The 17,845-nt window shown below is 43.5% G+C and overlaps 2 protein-coding genes across 2 annotated transcripts; one reads left to right on the top strand and one right to left on the bottom strand.

The window, feature by feature from the left end:
* Nucleotides 1-1,205: 1,205 nt before the first annotated feature.
* LOC130883572 (PRAME family member 12-like) lies at nt 1,206-4,229 on the bottom strand. Its single transcript, XM_057784143.1, has 3 exons — nt 3,949-4,229; nt 3,054-3,641; nt 1,206-1,773 (listed from the first exon to the last, which is right to left on the bottom strand). The coding sequence occupies exons 1-3, from the start codon at nt 4,227-4,229 to the stop codon at nt 1,206-1,208; spliced, it is 1,437 nt and encodes a 478-aa protein (XP_057640126.1).
* A 7,075-nt stretch (nt 4,230-11,304) lies between these two features.
* LOC130883571 (PRAME family member 12-like) lies at nt 11,305-16,900 on the top strand. Its single transcript, XM_057784142.1, has 4 exons — nt 11,305-11,395; nt 13,847-14,150; nt 14,458-15,045; nt 16,333-16,900. The coding sequence occupies exons 1-4, from the start codon at nt 11,305-11,307 to the stop codon at nt 16,898-16,900; spliced, it is 1,551 nt and encodes a 516-aa protein (XP_057640125.1).
* The last annotated feature ends 945 nt before the right edge of the window (nt 16,901-17,845 follow it).

Genomic DNA, 17,845 nt, shown 5'->3' with positions numbered 1-17,845 from the left:
GGCCGGGCGGTGGTGGCGCACGCCTTTAATCCCAGCACCACTTGGGAGGCAGAGGCAGGTGGATCGCTGTGAGTTCGAGACCAGCCTGGTCTATAGAGCTAGTTCCAGGACAGGCTCCAAAACCACAGAGAAACCCTGTCTCGAAAAACCAAAAAAAAAAAAAAAAAAAAGACAGCCAAGAACTCTTCACAGTTAACAGGTGTGGTTGTCTACAAACTAGGTGATAAGTTCTGCTACATATCTTCAAAGAATGCCTGTGTCCCTAGGAATTTTGTTTGTATTTCTTTAATATTAAGTTATAATTAAGTTGCTAGTGAATGGATATGTATGTATTATATGCTTGGGAATTTCTAACTGCAGAAGACATAGAATGAGATGAAATAGAGAAGAAGAAGAAGAAACAATGTAGGGTAATTAGAACAAGAATGAATTGGAGCAGAGAATTGGAATTAGAAATGAGACAGAGAATAAGAGAAAAGAAATTGCAAATGATTAGGGAAAAAAAATAAAGATCACATAAATGGACAGACCACATGAGAGAAGATTCTTTTTCTACAGCCATCAGACTTTAGTTTTTATGTTTATTGTGTCTTCTCTTTCTGAATCCCAAGTGAACGTCTTCAAGTGTGCTCTCATTCAAAATGGCTTTATTGAAAATGATTGGAAATCATAATGCTAAGGACAGTGGGGGAGTAATATTCACCTTGTGTTTCTACCCAAGCAAGGGAAAGACAAATCACAGCAGAACGCTGCTAATCCACTAAGTCCAATGCCACTCCATGGTTCAGTCAACCGGATATTTCACAAAGCAGATTCTTTGTGAGGTGCACAACCAGAAGATGGATTCCTTCCAGCAGCAGAACACTGGGAGACCCTCCTAACCGAGTCCCCTTTGCTCTTTGGAATTTCTTTTCATTTTAACCCCTTCCTTGTACCTATGGTATGGTCATACCATGAAAGTGCCGGGATGGAGTCCTCTCAATTTTCAGATCTCTTTTGATGCACTAGGGCAGGGCTGTACTGTTGACAGATCATGTGCATCCAGTTCTCTGTGTCAATTTTTATTCTTCAAATATGAACAACTAGTAAAGCAATCTTCTTTCCCAAGTACATCCAAAAATGCTTGAATCCAGGTTTTGTGTCTCTAATGAGTCCTTTGAGTCCAGGCTTTCATTTCTCAGAGCCCAGCAGTGATCCCCCCTCATTCATTGCCAACATGAACATAGTGCAGTCTCCATGTTATAGACAGAGAAGTCCCGACAATCTAGACATCGTTTACTCACAAAGTAGACCTCTTTCGGCTGTCTTATAGTCCTCAGAGTTTCCATGAGCTCACTGCAGTGTTGGCTAAACCTGTCCGGATGGACATCACCAATGTCATCATAGACCTCGTCAGGGGCGGGGTATTTCTCCCGGGTGAGCAGAGTCAGTTTTGCAGTGTGCTGCAGCAGCTTCTTCAGGCTGGCCACAGATAGGAAGTTCTTCAGAAAATTGACCTCAATGAGCTGGGTGCACTGGCTCAGGCCAGGCAAGAGGGCACTAATCTGGAAATCCATGATCATACAACCCTTCAATTGTAATGTCTGCAGAGTAGCTGTCAGTCTTTCTAGCAGGCTTCCTAGAAGTAGATGGTCTAAATTTAGAAAGGTGACACCACTCAGGTCCAGATGTTTGAGCTTGTGGATGCTGGGACACTGGGACAGATAACTCATGTCTGCATTTGAGAGCAAGCATCGAGTGATTGAAAGGGTCTCCAAGGGACTCTCCATGCACCTACAGAGAGACAAAGGAGTTTATCTCAGTAAAGTCTAATAATGGTAAAGAAAGGATGATACTTCAATGTAGCTGAGGCTAGTTAGGCCTAAGTTCATTTTGAGAGCATCATGAAGATCAAGACCAGGGTACTCCCTGATGCAGAGTTAACAACACATGCAAAATAACTGTGACAGTTTCTGTCCCCAAATCTGTTCCCTCTGCACAGTCAAACAAGAAGCATCTAAGCTGACAGTTGTTACCTGCAGGAGACCAAGAAGGACCATCAAGGGTTCACTTATAACCATCCCTGGGTGTTGGGCCTCATGAGGCCTGTGTGTGAGGCCCAGCACAACTTCGTGAACCTAACTAGTGTTTGCTGAGGCCCAGTGTAATTCCCTGAGACTAATTTGAGTTGGCATGAGGCCTGGAGTAACTTCCTGAGCCTAGCTAGAATTTGGAGTCCTGTCTCTGACTAGCTGACCTAGACCCTCCTCTGCCTAGCAACGTCTTCCGAAGTGTGGCAGAATATTATTGGCACTTATTTTTTACTCTGCCTCAACCCATCCCAAGTTGCTCAAGCCCCATGATGACCCTATATAAGTGCGTACCTGGTACCATTAAATGATATCCTGCTCTGACAGACTCCCAATTCAGTGGGTGTGTTTCTCCTCCTTGGTCAAGTAGGGAGAGAATCTGGGCTATTCAATACTCACCATCCCACTGAAACCCAGGGAAAGTCTAGTAGTTCTAGCTCTCCCTGAATCACCATGCCCCTGCTCTATCTGCCAGAGAACCGGGCAGTTGAGTGTGCCAATAACGGTCTCAATGAGCCCCACATTTGTAGCGCAGCCTCTGTCCTGCTCACACGTCATCCCTGTTGTCTTATTCACTCTCAGTCATTTCCCATTGCCCTACCTCTGTTCAAAACACACTTGACCATTGGGGAATGTGTGTATGTGTGTGTAAGAGAGATAGAGATAAAGGGAGAGAAAGAGAGAGAGAGAAAGAGAGATTTCAACTGTTAACAGTCCTGAGGAGAGAGCTGTCATGGGCCAGCATGTGGCTTAAGACCTCATACACTTTGTGGATCTGTTTTTCATTCATCTGGTTCCCTAACAAAGGCGGTTTCTATACCGTGAATGCTAGAGCAGCAGAAAGACTACAAGATCAATCATCCTAAGGTCATAGCACTCCTGCAGTCAGGAGTGGATGGGAAGCCACAGGTGCACACTGATGTATCATGGAAAACTGCAAGACTTTTCCATGGCCTGTGGAGCAAGAACTCTGTCCTTCCTCACCTGAGTACTTGATCCAGTCGTTCATGCAGGAAGCAGACATCATTCAGTTTGAGATGCTGGATCTTTTTGAGTTCTGGTATCTGGTAAATGATCTCTGTAATACACTGATTGACTATCTTGCGGTTTCCAAACCACTCAAAAGGTACGGAGATTCCACTGAGAAGGATTTTCTGAAGGTTTTTCATCTGGCTCAGGCCAGGGACTATCTTCACAAGGGTTCTCAGGTTCCAACGTGCACTCACTGTGAATTCCTCTATAGAGCTGGCCTCAAATACCTCCAGCAGCATTAGGGGGTTGTAGAGAGGGGTGACCCCAAACTCCAGCTTTGGACACATCACCTGCACCACTTCTTTTCTCTGCTTGGCCCAGCGATAGAAGTATTTTAGGTATTTACTGAGATGTCTGGTCTTGAGGGAAAGGTTCATCCACACAGTCACAACCTGTTTTTCTCCTTGTCTGGGACCATGAACCACTGGTCGGGTCTCACTGATGACATCTGGAGAGAGGACACCATCCTCTGTTCCAACCCAAAAGTTCCAGAAGTTATGTTGGGCATCCCGCAAATCTAGCTCTTGGAGTTTGCAACTGCTGTTGGTCAAACGAGAAGGAGATTCAAATGACAATTTGAGTATCAATTTATTCTTTACTTTGACCCACTCCTCTACTTCCCTGAAATCTATTCCTTGGACTCAGCATTTTCATTTCTATTTGCTGGCAGAAGAGGGAGGGAAAGAGCCATTGTGTATTGACCACATCTCTTCTCGGTGTGCTCTGCGCACCACTGCCCTTTTGCACTTATCCACTTCTCTAAGCTCTGATTCCACTTGAACCCCATTCTGAAGTCACTTCCCTCCACCCAGAGCCTTCCTTTCCATGATACCTTCATCTCACTTACCTAGGTTGATCCTTCTGGTTAATCAGCAAATCCAGGCCCGCCAGCACAGCCTTCAAGGTCTTCAAGTTGGGAGTCTTCATCAGGGCTCCGACAGGAAGGCATGGGAAGGGCCAGGCTGCCACCATTGCCCTTATGATGTTTGTCTTGTTGCCAGTGAAGGCATCTATGAACAGTGGTGGGAAGAATGCCTTGGGCAGCTGCTTCAGGGAAGCATTAGCCAAGGATTCATTCTTTAGCAGACTTTTTCTGGCCAGCCTCTCGAGTGTGTGTGGGGAGCTCATCCTGACGTGCAAGTAGGCAGATGCTGTGGAAAGACGCAGAGGAATAAAGACTTTCAGAGAAAACACTTTTAGCAAGTCACTTTTTGTCCTTCATCGTGTAAACTATGCAGGGCCAGAGCCACTCACCTGAACAGTTTGGAAACCTTAGATTTCCTATTTTCCGCTAGCTGTCTTTCTCATAGCCATAGTCCCCTCAAAGGCCTCATGGAGATGAGCACACATTTGAACTAATGATCCTGGTTATCCTGCCCAATCATACTCCCCTGAATCATACTACACTACAGTAGGCCACAAGAAAGAGGAGAATCAAACATGAACCAGACACTTTTGCAGGGAAACATCTCACGATTCTCAAGTGCAATGTTCAAGGTCTCTCACCCAAACTTTTTTTTTAATTTAATCAATGAAACTTGTTGGGAGGATCCGTGAAATGAGTTCAGTTCCTATTATTCCAAAAAGGTTTAGAACCCGAAACCAAGCTGAGCACTTGGAAGACAATGGCCAAAAGATCCCTGTGAGCTAAACGCCACCCTGGGTAACATGAGGTTGACAGAGGGAGTACAAATTCTAATTGGTCTTAATTAAAAAGAAAAAAAACAGGTTTAGATATTAGGAGGTGAAAGCTGAAAGATCAGAGAAGTAGAACAGTCAACTACTAATTCTTACCTCTAGGAACTCCTCAGACCAAACAGGGTCTCAACAACTCCTCAGACCGAATGCCTGGAGCTCCTGTTTCCTCCCGCCTTATATTCCTCTCCCCAGCCAATCATATCCCTTCCTGTCTCCACCTCCCTAATGTCGGGATTAAAGGTGTGTGACTCCTAAATACTGGAATTAAAGGTCTGAGACATGAACACCTACCTGGCTCTGTTGCTCTGTTTCTCTTTTAGACTGGATCAATCTCGAGTAGCTCAGGGTGGCCTTGAACTCACAGAGATCCACCTACCTTTTCCTTCCAAATGCTGGAGTTAAGGTGTGTGCCACCACTGCCTGGCTTCTACAGCTAACTAGTGTCTCGGCTTCACACTTGGATCCTCAGGTAAGCTGTATTTGCTAGATCACAAACAAAATATAATCACATTGAACTAAATATTTCTAACGAAGACTGGAGTAGTTGTGTAGTTTGCTCTTGTTCCCTAGTCCTTGAATTTTGTAACATCAGTGCTCTAGCAAGGCCTCTACAATTGCGATCCAGATCTCAGAATTTGTAACACTTCACTTCAATGGTGTTCTAGGCTAGCCTGGGCTACATCAGATTTTCAGTTTCAAAAAAGCCCCAGCAAACAAAACAAAACAAATACAAAAGCAAAAATACTAACAGGAAATGAGAGACTGCTGATCCCGGGTATGTCTGTGTCCTGCTGGGGTGGATGGCTTCCATAATCAGGACACATAGAACATGTATTACAGGTCCAAAAGTTCCAAGCAGTCACTCCAGGCTCCAAGTCTCTCAGAGTCTTGCCTGGCCATTCTAACCCTCATATCCCCTTTCCCCTTAGACTTTCCTTGTACAGCCCCACCTTTCAGCCAAAGCCGCCCCCTCTCTGGATGATTGAACATCTTTCCATCCAATCCCACTTGGACTTCAGCATCTGCAGCTTGAGTAGATCAGATGTGGGAATTTACAAAATCTGAGACTGTAGTCACATCCCAAACCCCTCTAAAATACTTCCCCACAAACTCTGAGCTCTAATGCATTGCCTTATGTATATTATTGTTATGGAGTTTCTTCCAGAAAAAGGCTCAAGAACTTTCTAAGGTCTATCTGAACTCATTTTGTGCCTGAGTTGATCTGTACATCTCAACAATCCTCCAGCCTAGTAGAAGTTAAGTAACAGACCATTTTCAGTTTGATTAGATCTCCATGCAGGAAAGAATGAACTAAGATACTGCTGAAGATGAGGACACTAAAACTTTTTTTCTTTTTCCATCCTTCTTCCCCCCTAAATTTGTTCTTTCATTCCTCCCATTCCATCTCTCTTTCTGCAGTCATGTGTCCTCTCTTTGTTCTGTGTTCCTTCCTTTATTTCCAGAGCTATATGAGTTCTGCTTTTTATAAAATCATTTTCATGATGAGGCTGGAAAACAGCAATATTGCTAAGTGGTATTGAGTCAGTGATCGAAAATTCAGAGCTCTTACCCCTAAGAAATCCTCAGACCAAAAGAGAGAGAATTGCTTTCCCTCACACCTTATATTTATCTCTAGAGCTGGGATTAAAGGCTTGTGACTGACTCCCTAGTGTTGGGATTAAAAGTGTGAGCCATGACCAAGTGTAACTGCTTTTGCATTGTTCTTGTGTAGCCAAGGGTGACCTTGAATTCACAGAGATCCAGCTGCCTCTGTCTCCCAAATCCTGGGATTAAAGATGTTTGACACCACTGCCTGGCCTCTAGTGACTTATTTTTACCTCTGATCATCAGGTAAACTTTACTTATGGAACATACATAAAATATCACTACAGTGAGTGACTTACTTGATTTCAACACTGGTAGCAGGGGTTCTAATCCCTGCAGGGACATGTAGACATGTCCTCTCTAGCCATTCTGATCCTTATATCCCCTTTTCCCTCTCACACATAACCCTTGTAGCCCCACCTCTCAACCCCAAGCTGCCACCAGATTGGACAATGGAGCAACCACCCTCTTTGATATTTTACACCTGTAGTTTGAGTGTGTCAGATCTCCATGTGGGAATGCATAAAACCTGAGATTACACTGAGGATCCCATGGCCATCCATGAAACTTCTCGACAAACTCTGAGGTTCCTTGTACCTTGCATTACTAGTTTTTAAACTTTTCCTCATAATTTCTTCTATATAGCTGAGGCCTATCTGGAACTTATTATATGGCCTGTGCTGACCTGTAAGTCTGGGTAATCCTCCTTCCTGGGTGTATTGGTATGAATTGGGTTTGTCTAGTTAATTAGATCTCCTTTCAGGAAAGAGAATGAACTGAGACTCTGTTGAAGGTAAAAACCCATTCCCCAAGTCACCTCACAACACTAAGAATTTGTTTATTAATGTGCTTTTAATTAATTAGTCTCTTAATTTTCAAGTGTGTAGCAGCTTTGCCTTTATGGAATGATTACCATGATGAGTGGAATGTACAGCTGGGTTTCAGTAACCCTCCTGCCAAGTGGAAGAGGATTACATAGGGTCTCTTCAGAGCTCCTGTCAGAGAATAAACTGAAATTCTGGTGAAAACTAGCACTTGTTATATTTTTGTTTTCTGTGCTGTGCACAGGCTAATTTTATGGCCTGAACCGTACTCCATAGTAGAGTCAGTAGTGCTATGGTCTGGGAGCCTATTGCTTCTGCTGGTTCATTGAAAGTAGCTATTCCTCAGGGGGATGGGAAATGAGGGACGAAGTCAACATCTGTGTGGTATTCAGAGTGAGCTCAAGGCCAGTCTGAGTAATTTATATGAGAGCTTGTGTCCCAGTGGGAACAATGTGAAATGGCCTGAGATGTGTAGAGGTTGCATTCACAATAATTTGTCCTCCATAAAAAAAAAGAGAATTAACTGAGACACATTAAAGCAGGGCAAAGTCTTTAATCCAGAGTGTTGGGAACAAAGATTTGAACCAACACTATGGGAATTCCTGGAGTTTATTTGACAAAGTCTAAACTAGGCAAGACTGTTCTTAAACTCAGATCACTCTGGCTCTGTACAGATTCCTAGGACCATTTTAGAATTCAAGTTAGAGTCTGCTCTGTAATTCAATCCCTTTCTAATTCCTTGAATTATGGTTTCACAGAACACAGATTCACAGTTGTTTGAATTATGATTTCCTCTTTACTGTAGCTTATGAATAGTTCTGGGATCTGCTAATAGTTTTCTGAACACAAGCCCCGTGTCTGAGTTATTAGAGAACTAATCTTTAGGAATGTGGTTGTATCAACCTTGACTATTTCACTTGGCATTGTCTGAGAGTGAAATTTCAAGAAAAATACAGGTAACATGAAAAAGTCACACTTTGGAACTCAAATTAAGGTTCTGAGCATAGAAGTTCCCAGTTCCCGGCTGAAGATTCTTGCATGAAAAGAAATTATCTCTACATGAAATTAAACAAAGGCAGATAGATGACCCGGGAATGTGGCTCGGTCTCAGAGCACTTGTGTATTGGGCCCAAACCCTACAACCAAACACCATTGATCAAGACATTTTATGCCTTATTTTATATGAGATCCCCTAAAGTGTGAAACTATCTGCTCCTGTGATATAGATATGAATAACTTGCATTGGTATGGATCTTGGTTCATTGATACAAATTTAAGGTCAAATATGCTTCATGTCGCATGTAATTGTGCTCTTGATAAAGGTATTATGTTTATATAGCTCTTTTGAAAATGTAATGTAAAATTAAAAATATAGTTTAATAGAGAGATGCCAGGCAGTGGTGGTGCATGTTTTTAATCCAAGCACTTGGGAGGCAGAGGCAGGCAGATCTCTGCGAGTTCGAGGCCACCCTCCTCTACAAGAGCTAGATCCAGGATAGGCTCCAAAGCTACAGAGAAAAACAGAAACAAAAACAAAACAAAAACCCCCAAAGCAAAAGAAACAGAATTCCCCACAAACTAAAAGAACACACATAGTATTTGAAGCACAGACAAGGCCAGCCTGTGCTGCATAGACGGTGGAGCTGAGAGACTTACCTGAGTCGACACTGGTGAGAGGCCTCCAAATCCAGGCAGGGAAACGTTGTGTCTCCAGGTTTCAGAGACTCTGAGGGTTTCTCTGGCTGCTCTGACTCTTTATAACCCTTTCCACTGAACCCGCCCCTTTGTAGTCACACCCTCCCAGATTAATTCCCTAGTCTGATTCCACAATTGAGTCTAATCTTACTCCATCTGGGATTTTGTTGATGTTGATTCAGATCTAAACACAGGAAAAAAGTTAGACTATAACTATGATTAACTTATTCATTGAAAACAGCACGTTTGACCTTAAATTTGTATCAATGAACCAAGATCCATACCAATGCAAGTTATTCATATCTATATCACAGGAGCAGATAGTTTCACACTTTAGGGGATCTCATATAAAATAAGATATGACATATCTTGATCAATGGTGTTTGGTTGTAGGGTTTGGGCCCAATACACAAGTGCTCTGAGACCGAGCCACATTCCCGGGTCATCTATCTGCCTTTGTTTAATTCCATGTAGAGATAATTTCTTTTCATGCAAGAATCTTCAGCCGGGAACTGGGAACTTCTATGCTCAGAACCTTAATTTGAGTTCCAAAGTGTGACTTTTTCATGTTACCTGTATTTTTCTTTAAATTTCACTCTCAGACAATGCCAAGTGAAATAGTAAAGGCTGATACAACCACATTCCTATAGATTAGTTCTCTAATCAACTCAGACACGGGGCTTGTGTTCAGAAAACTATTAGCAGATCCCAGGAAGATTCATAAGCTACAGTTAAGAGGAAATCATAATTCAAACAACCGACGGAGGAAGGTCATTGGTTAATTAATAAAGAAACTGCTTGGCCTCATAGGTTAGAACATAGGTGGGTGGAGTAAACAGAACAGAATGCTGGGAGGAAGAGGAAGTGAGCTCAGATGCAGGGCAGCTCCTCTCAGAGCCAGACGCGATGCAGCCAGCCGCCAGGTCAGACATGCTGAATCTTTCCCGGTAAGTGCACCTAGTGGTGCTACGCAGCTTATTAGAAATGGGCTAAATTAATATGTGAGAATTACCCAATAAGAGGTTAGAAATAATAGGCCAAGCAGTGATTAAAAGAATACAGTTTGTGTGTTGTTATTTTGGGGCATAAGCTAGCCAGGCAGCCGGGAGCCGGGTGGCGGGAACGCAGCCCGCAGCTCCCTTCAACAAACAACTGTGAATCTGTGTTCTGTGAAACCATAATTCAAGGAATTAGAAAGGGATTGAATTACAGAGCAGACTCTAACTTGAATTCTAAAATGGTCCTAGGAATCTGTACAGAGCCAGAGTGATCTGAGTTTAAGAACAGTCTTGCCTAGTTTAGACTTTGTCAAATAAACTCCAGGAATTCCCATAGTGTTGGTTCAAATCTTTGTTCCCAACACTCTGGATTAAAGACTTTGCCCTGCTTTAATGTGTCTCAGTTAATTCTCTTTTTTTTTATGGAGGACAAATTATTGTGAATGCAACCTCTACACATCTCAGGCCATTTCACATTGTTCCCACTGGGACACAAGCTCTCATATAAATTACTCAGACTGGCCTTGAGCTCACTCTGAATACCACACAGATGTTGACTTCGTCCCTCATTTCCCATCCCCCTGAGGAATAGCTACTTTCAATGAACCAGCAGAAGCAATAGGCTCCCAGACCATAGCACTACTGACTCTACTATGGAGTACGGTTCAGGCCATAAAATTAGCCTGTGCACAGCACAGAAAACAAAAATATAACAAGTGCTAGTTTTCACCAGAATTTCAGTTTATTCTCTGACAGGAGCTCTGAAGAGACCCTATGTAATCCTCTTCCACTTGGCAGGAGGGTTACTGAAACCCAGCTGTACATTCCACTCATCATGGTAATCATTCCATAAAGGCAAAGCTGCTACACACTTGAAAATTAAGAGACTAATTAATTAAAAGCACATTAATAAACAAATTCTTAGTGTTGTGAGGTGACTTAGGGAATGGGTTTTTACCTTCAACAGAGTCTCAGTTCATTCTCTTTCCTGAAAGGAGATCTAATTAACTAGACAAACCCAATTCATACCAATACACCCAGGAAGGAGGATTACCCAGACTTACAGGTCAGCAAAGGCCATATAATAAGTTCCAGATAGGCCTCAGCAATATAGAAGAAATTATGAGGAAAAGTTTAAAAACTAATAATGCAAGGTACAAGGAACCTCAGAGTTTGTTGAGAAGTTTCATGGATGGCCATGGGATCCTCAGTGTGATCTCAGGTTTTATGCATTCCCACATGGAGATCTGACACACTCAAACTACAGGTGTAAAATATCAAAGAGGGTGGTTGCTCCATTGTCCAATCTGGTGGCAGCTTGGGGTTGAGAGGTGGGGCTACAAGGGTTATGTGTGAGAGGGAAAAGGGGATATAAGGATCAGAATGGCTAGAGAGGACATTCTGAGCCTTGGAGCCTGGAGTGACTACATGTCCCTGCAGGGATTAGAACCCCTGCTACCAGTGTTGAAATCAAGTAAGTCACTCACTGTAGTGATATTTTATGTATGTTCCATAAGTAAAGTTTACCTGATGATCAGAGGTAAAAATAAGTCACTAGAGGCCAGGCAGTGGTGTCAAACATCTTTAATCCCAGGATTTGGGAGACAGAGGCAGCTGGATCTCTGTGAATTCAAGGTCACCCTTGGCTACACAAGAACAATGCAAAAGCAGTTACACTTGGTCATGGCTCACACTTTTAATCCCAACACTAGGGAGTCAGTCACAAGCCTTTAATCCCAGCTCTAGAGATAAATATAAGGTGTGAGGGAAAGCAATTCTCTCTCTTTTGGTCTGAGGATTTCTTAGGGGTAAGAGCTCTGAATTTTCGATCACTGACTCAATACCACTTAGCAATATTGCTGTTTTCCAGCCTCATCATGAAAATGATTTTATAAAAAGCAGAACTCATATAGCTCTGGAAATAAAGGAAGGAACACAGAACAAAGAGAGGACACATGACTGCAGAAAGAGAGATGGAATGGGAGGAATGAAAGAACAAATTTAGGGGGGAAGAAGGATGGAAAAAGAAAAAAAGTTTTAGTGTCCTCATCTTCAGCAGTATCTTAGTTCATTCTTTCCTGCATGGAGATCTAATCAAACTGAAAATGGTCTGTTACTTAACTTCTACTAGGCTGGAGGATTGTTGAGATGTACAGATCAACTCAGGCACAAAATGAGTTCAGATAGACCTTAGAAAGTTCTTGAGCCTTTTTCTGGAAGAAACTCCATAACAATAATATACATAAGGCAATGCATTAGAGCTCAGAGTTTGTGGGGAAGTATTTTAGAGGGGTTTGGGATGTGACTACAGTCTCAGATTTTGTAAATTCCCACATCTGATCTACTCAAGCTGCAGATGCTGAAGTCCAAGTGGGATTGGATGGAAAGATGTTCAATCATCCAGAGAGGGGGCGGCTTTGGCTGAAAGGTGGGGCTGTACAAGGAAAGTCTAAGGGGAAAGGGGATATGAGGGTTAGAATGGCCAGGCAAGACTCTGGGAGACTTGGAGCCTGGAGTGACTGCTTGGAACTTTTGGACCTGTAATACATGTTCTATGTGTCCTGATTATGGAAGCCATCCACCCCAGCAGGACACAGACATACCCGGGATCAGCAGTCTCTCATTTCCTGTTAGTATTTTTGCTTTTGTATTTGTTTTGTTTTGTTTGCTGGGGCTTTTTTGAAACTGAAAATCTGATGTAGCCCAGGCTAGCCTAGAACACCATTGAAGTGAAGTGTTACAAATTCTGAGATCTGGATCGCAATTGTAGAGGCCTTGCTAGAGCACTGATGTTACAAAATTCAAGGACTAGGGAACAAGAGCAAACTACACAACTACTCCAGTCTTCGTTAGAAATATTTAGTTCAATGTGATTATATTTTGTTTGTGATCTAGCAAATACAGCTTACCTGAGGATCCAAGTGTGAAGCCGAGACACTAGTTAGCTGTAGAAGCCAGGCAGTGGTGGCACACACCTTAACTCCAGCATTTGGAAGGAAAAGGTAGGTGGATCTCTGTGAGTTCAAGGCCACCCTGAGCTACTCGAGATTGATCCAGTCTAAAAGAGAAACAGAGCAACAGAGCCAGGTAGGTGTTCATGTCTCAGACCTTTAATTCCAGTATTTAGGAGTCACACACCTTTAATCCCGACATTAGGGAGGTGGAGACAGGAAGGGATATGATTGGCTGGGGAGAGGAATATAAGGCGGGAGGAAACAGGAGCTCCAGGCATTCGGTCTGAGGAGTTGTTGAGACCCTGTTTGGTCTGAGGAGTTCCTAGAGGTAAGAATTAGTAGTTGACTGTTCTACTTCTCTGATCTTTCAGCTTTCACCTCCTAATATCTAAACCTGTTTTTTTTCTTTTTAATTAAGACCAATTAGAATTTGTACTCCCTCTGTCAACCTCATGTTACCCAGGGTGGCGTTTAGCTCACAGGGATCTTTTGGCCATTGTCTTCCAAGTGCTCAGCTTGGTTTCGGGTTCTAAACCTTTTTGGAATAATAGGAACTGAACTCATTTCACGGATCCTCCCAACAAGTTTCATTGATTAAATTAAAAAAAAAGTTTGGGTGAGAGACCTTGAACATTGCACTTGAGAATCGTGAGATGTTTCCCTGCAAAAGTGTCTGGTTCATGTTTGATTCTCCTCTTTCTTGTGGCCTACTGTAGTGTAGTATGATTCAGGGGAGTATGATTGGGCAGGATAACCAGGATCATTAGTTCAAATGTGTGCTCATCTCCATGAGGCCTTTGAGGGGACTATGGCTATGAGAAAGACAGCTAGCGGAAAATAGGAAATCTAAGGTTTCCAAACTGTTCAGGTGAGTGGCTCTGGCCCTGCATAGTTTACACGATGAAGGACAAAAAGTGACTTGCTAAAAGTGTTTTCTCTGAAAGTCTTTATTCCTCTGCGTCTTTCCACAGCATCTGCCTACTTGCACGTCAGGATGAGCTCCCCACACACACTCGAGAGGCTGGCCAGAAAAAGTCTGCTAAAGAATGAATCCTTGGCTAATGCTTCCCTGAAGCAGCTGCCCAAGGCATTCTTCCCACCACTGTTCATAGATGCCTTCACTGGCAACAAGACAAACATCATAAGGGCAATGGTGGCAGCCTGGCCCTTCCCATGCCTTCCTGTCGGAGCCCTGATGAAGACTCCCAACTTGAAGACCTTGAAGGCTGTGCTGGCGGGCCTGGATTTGCTGATTAACCAGAAGGATCAACCTAGGTAAGTGAGACGAAGGTATCATGGAAAGGAAGGCTCTGGGTGGAGGGAAGTGACTTCAGAATGGGGTTCAAGTGGAATCAGAGCTTAGAGAAGTGGATAAGTGCAAAAGGGCAGTGGTGCGCGGAGCACACCGAGAAGAGATGTGGTCAATACACAATGGCTCTTTCCCTCCCTCTTCTGCCAGCAAATAGAAATGAAAATGCTGAGTCCAAGGAATAGATTTCAGGGAAGTAGAGGAGTGGGTCAAAGTAAAGAATAAATTGATACTCAAATTGTCATTTGAATCTCCTTCTCGTTTGACCAACAGCAGTTGCAAACTCCAAGAGCTAGATATGCGGGATGCCCAACATAACTTCTGGAACTTTTGGGTTGGAACAGAGGATGGTGTCCTCTCTCCAGATGTCATCAGTGAGACCCGACCAGTGGTTCATGGTCCCAGACAAGGGGAAAAACAGGTTGTGACTGTGTGGATGAACCTTTCCCTCAAGACCAGACATCTCAGTAAATACCTAAAATACTTCTATCGCTGGGCCAAGCAGAGAAAAGAAGTGGTGCAGGTGATGTGTCCAAAGCTGGAGTTTGGGGTCACCCCTCTCTACAACCCCCTAATGCTGCTGGAGGTATTTGAGGCCAGCTCTATAGAGGAATTCACAGTGAGTGCACGTTGGAACCTGAGAACCCTTGTGAAGATAGTCCCTGGCCTGAGCCAGATGAAAAACCTTCAGAAAATCCTTCTCAGCGGAATCTCCGTACCTTTTGAGTGGTTTGGAAACCGCAAGATAGTCAATCAGTGTATTACAGAGATCATTTACCAGATACCAGAACTCAAAAAGATCCAGCATCTCAAACTGAATGATGTCTGCTTCCTGCATGAACGACTGGATCAAGTACTCAGGTGAGGAAGGACAGAGTTCTTGCTCCACAGGCCGTGGAAAAGTCTTGCAGTTTTCCATGATACATCAGTGTGCACCTGTGGCTTCCCATCCACTCCTGACTGCAGGAGTGCTATGACCTTAGGATGATTGATCTTGTAGTCTTTCTGCTGCTCTAGCATTCACGGTATAGAAACCGCCTTTGTTAGGGAACCAGATGAATGAAAAACAGATCCACAAAGTGTATGAGGTCTTAAGCCACATGCTGGCCCATGACAGCTCTCTCCTCTGGACCGTTAACAGTTGAAATCTCTCTTTCCTCTTTCTCTCTCTCTCTTTCTCTCCCTTTATCTCTATCTCTCTTACACACACATACACACATTCCCCAATGGTCAAGTGTGTTTTGAACAGAGGTAGGGCAATGGGAAATGACTGAGAGTGAATAAGACAACAGGGATGACGTGTGAGCAGGACAGAGGCTGCGCTACAAATGTGGGGCTCATTGAGACCGTTATTGGCACACCCAACTGCCCGGTTCTCTGGCAGAAAGAGCAGGGGCATGGTGATTCAGGGAGAGCTGGAACCACCGGACTCTCCCTGGGTCTCAGTGAGATGGTGAGTATTGAATAGCCCAGATTCTCTCCCTACTTGACCAAGGAGGAGAAACACACCCACTGAATTGGGAGTCTGTCAGAGCAGGATATCATTTAATGGTACCAGGTACGCACTTATATAGGGTCATCATGGGGCTTGAGCAACTTGGGATGGGTTGAGGCAGAGTAAAAAATAAGTGCCAATAATATTCTGCCACACTTCGGAAGACGTTGCTAGGCAGAGGAGGGTCTAGGTCAGCTAGTCAGAGACAGGACTCCAAATTCTAGCTAGGCTCAGGAAGTTACTCCAGGCCTCATGCCAACTCAAATTAGTCTCAGGGAATTACACTGGGCCTCAGCAAACACTAGTTAGGTTCACGAAGTTGTGCTGGGCCTCACACACAGGCCTCATGAGGCCCAACACCCAGGGATGGTTATAAGTGAACCCTTGATGGTCCTTCTTGGTCTCCTGCAGGTAACAACTGTCAGCTTAGATGCTTCTTGTTTGACTGTGCAGAGGGAACAGATTTGGGGACAGAAACTGTCACAGTTATTTTGCATGTGTTGTTAACTCTGCATCAGGGAGTACCCTGGTCTTGATCTTCATGATGCTCTCAAAATGAACTTAGGCCTAACTAGCCTCAGCTACATTGAAGTATCATCCTTTCTTTACCATTATTAGACTTTACTGAGATAAACTCCTTTGTCTCTCTGTAGGTGCATGGAGAGTCCCTTGGAGACCCTTTCAATCACTCGATGCTTGCTCTCAAATGCAGACATGAGTTATCTGTCCCAGTGTCCCAGCATCCACAAGCTCAAACATCTGGACCTGAGTGGCGTCACCTTTCTAAATTTAGACCATCTACTTCTAGGAAGCCTGCTAGAAAGACTGACAGCTACTCTGCAGACATTACAATTGAAGGGTTGTATGATCATGGATTTCCAGATTAGTGCCCTCTTGCCTGGCCTGAGCCAGTGCACCCAGCTCATTGAGGTCAATTTTCTGAAGAACTTCCTATCTGTGGCCAGCCTGAAGAAGCTGCTGCAGCACACTGCAAAACTGACTCTGCTCACCCGGGAGAAATACCCCGCCCCTGACGAGGTCTATGATGACATTGGTGATGTCCATCCAGACAGGTTTAGCCAACACTGCAGTGAGCTCATGGAAACTCTGAGGACTGTAAGACAGCCGAAAGAGGTCTACTTTGTGAGTAAACGATGTCTAGATTGTCGGGACTTCTCTGTCTATAACATGGAGACTGCACTATGTTCATGTTGGCAATGAATGAGGAGGGATCACTGCTGGGCTCTGAGAAATGAAAGCCTGGACTCAAAGGACTCATTAGAGACACAAAACCTGGATTCAAGCATTTTTGGATGTACTTGGGAAAGAAGATTGCTTTACAAGTTGTTCATATTTGAAGAATAAAAATTGACACAGAGAACTGGATGCACATGATCTGTCAACAGTACAGCCCTGCCCTAGTGCATCAAAAGAGATCTGAAAATTGAGAGGACTCCATCCCGGCACTTTCATGGTATGACCATACCATAGGTACAAGGAAGGGGTTAAAATGAAAAGAAATTCCAAAGAGCAAAGGGGACTGGGTTAGGAGGGTCTCCCAGTGTTCTGTTGCTCGAAGGAATCTTATGTCCACCTCACATAAGAATCGGGGGCATATCTGCTTTGTGAAATATCCGTTTGACTGAACCATGGAGTGGCATTGGACTTAGTGGATTAGCAGCGTTCTGCTGTGATTTGTCTTTCCCTTGCTTGGGTAGAAACACAAGGTGAATATTACTCCCCCACTGTCCTTAGCATTATGATTTCCAATCATTTTCAATAAAGCAATTTTGAATGAGAGCACACTTGAAGACGTTCACTCGGGATTCAGAAAGAGAAGACACAATAAACATAAAAACTAAAGTCTGATGGCTGTAGAAAAAGAATCTTCTCTCATGTGGTCTGTCCATTTATGTGATCTTTATTTTTTTTCCCTAATCATTTGCAATTTCTTTTCTCTTATTCTCTGTCTCATTTCTAATTCCAATTCTCTGCTCCAATTCATTCTTGTTCTAATTACCCTACATTCTTTCTTCTTCTTCTCTATTTCACCTCATTCTATGTCTTCTGCAGTTAGAAATTCCGAAGCATATAATACATACATATCCATTCACTAGCAACTTAATTATAACTTAATATTAAAGAAGTACAAACAAAATTCCCAGG

The sequence above is a fragment of the Chionomys nivalis genome, chromosome 11, assembly GCF_950005125.1.
Source record: "Chionomys nivalis chromosome 11, mChiNiv1.1, whole genome shotgun sequence".
Taxonomy (NCBI): Eukaryota; Metazoa; Chordata; class Mammalia; order Rodentia; family Cricetidae; genus Chionomys; species Chionomys nivalis.
Note: the sequence above shows the minus strand (reverse complement) of the source record. Positions and strands in the feature narration are given on the sequence as shown.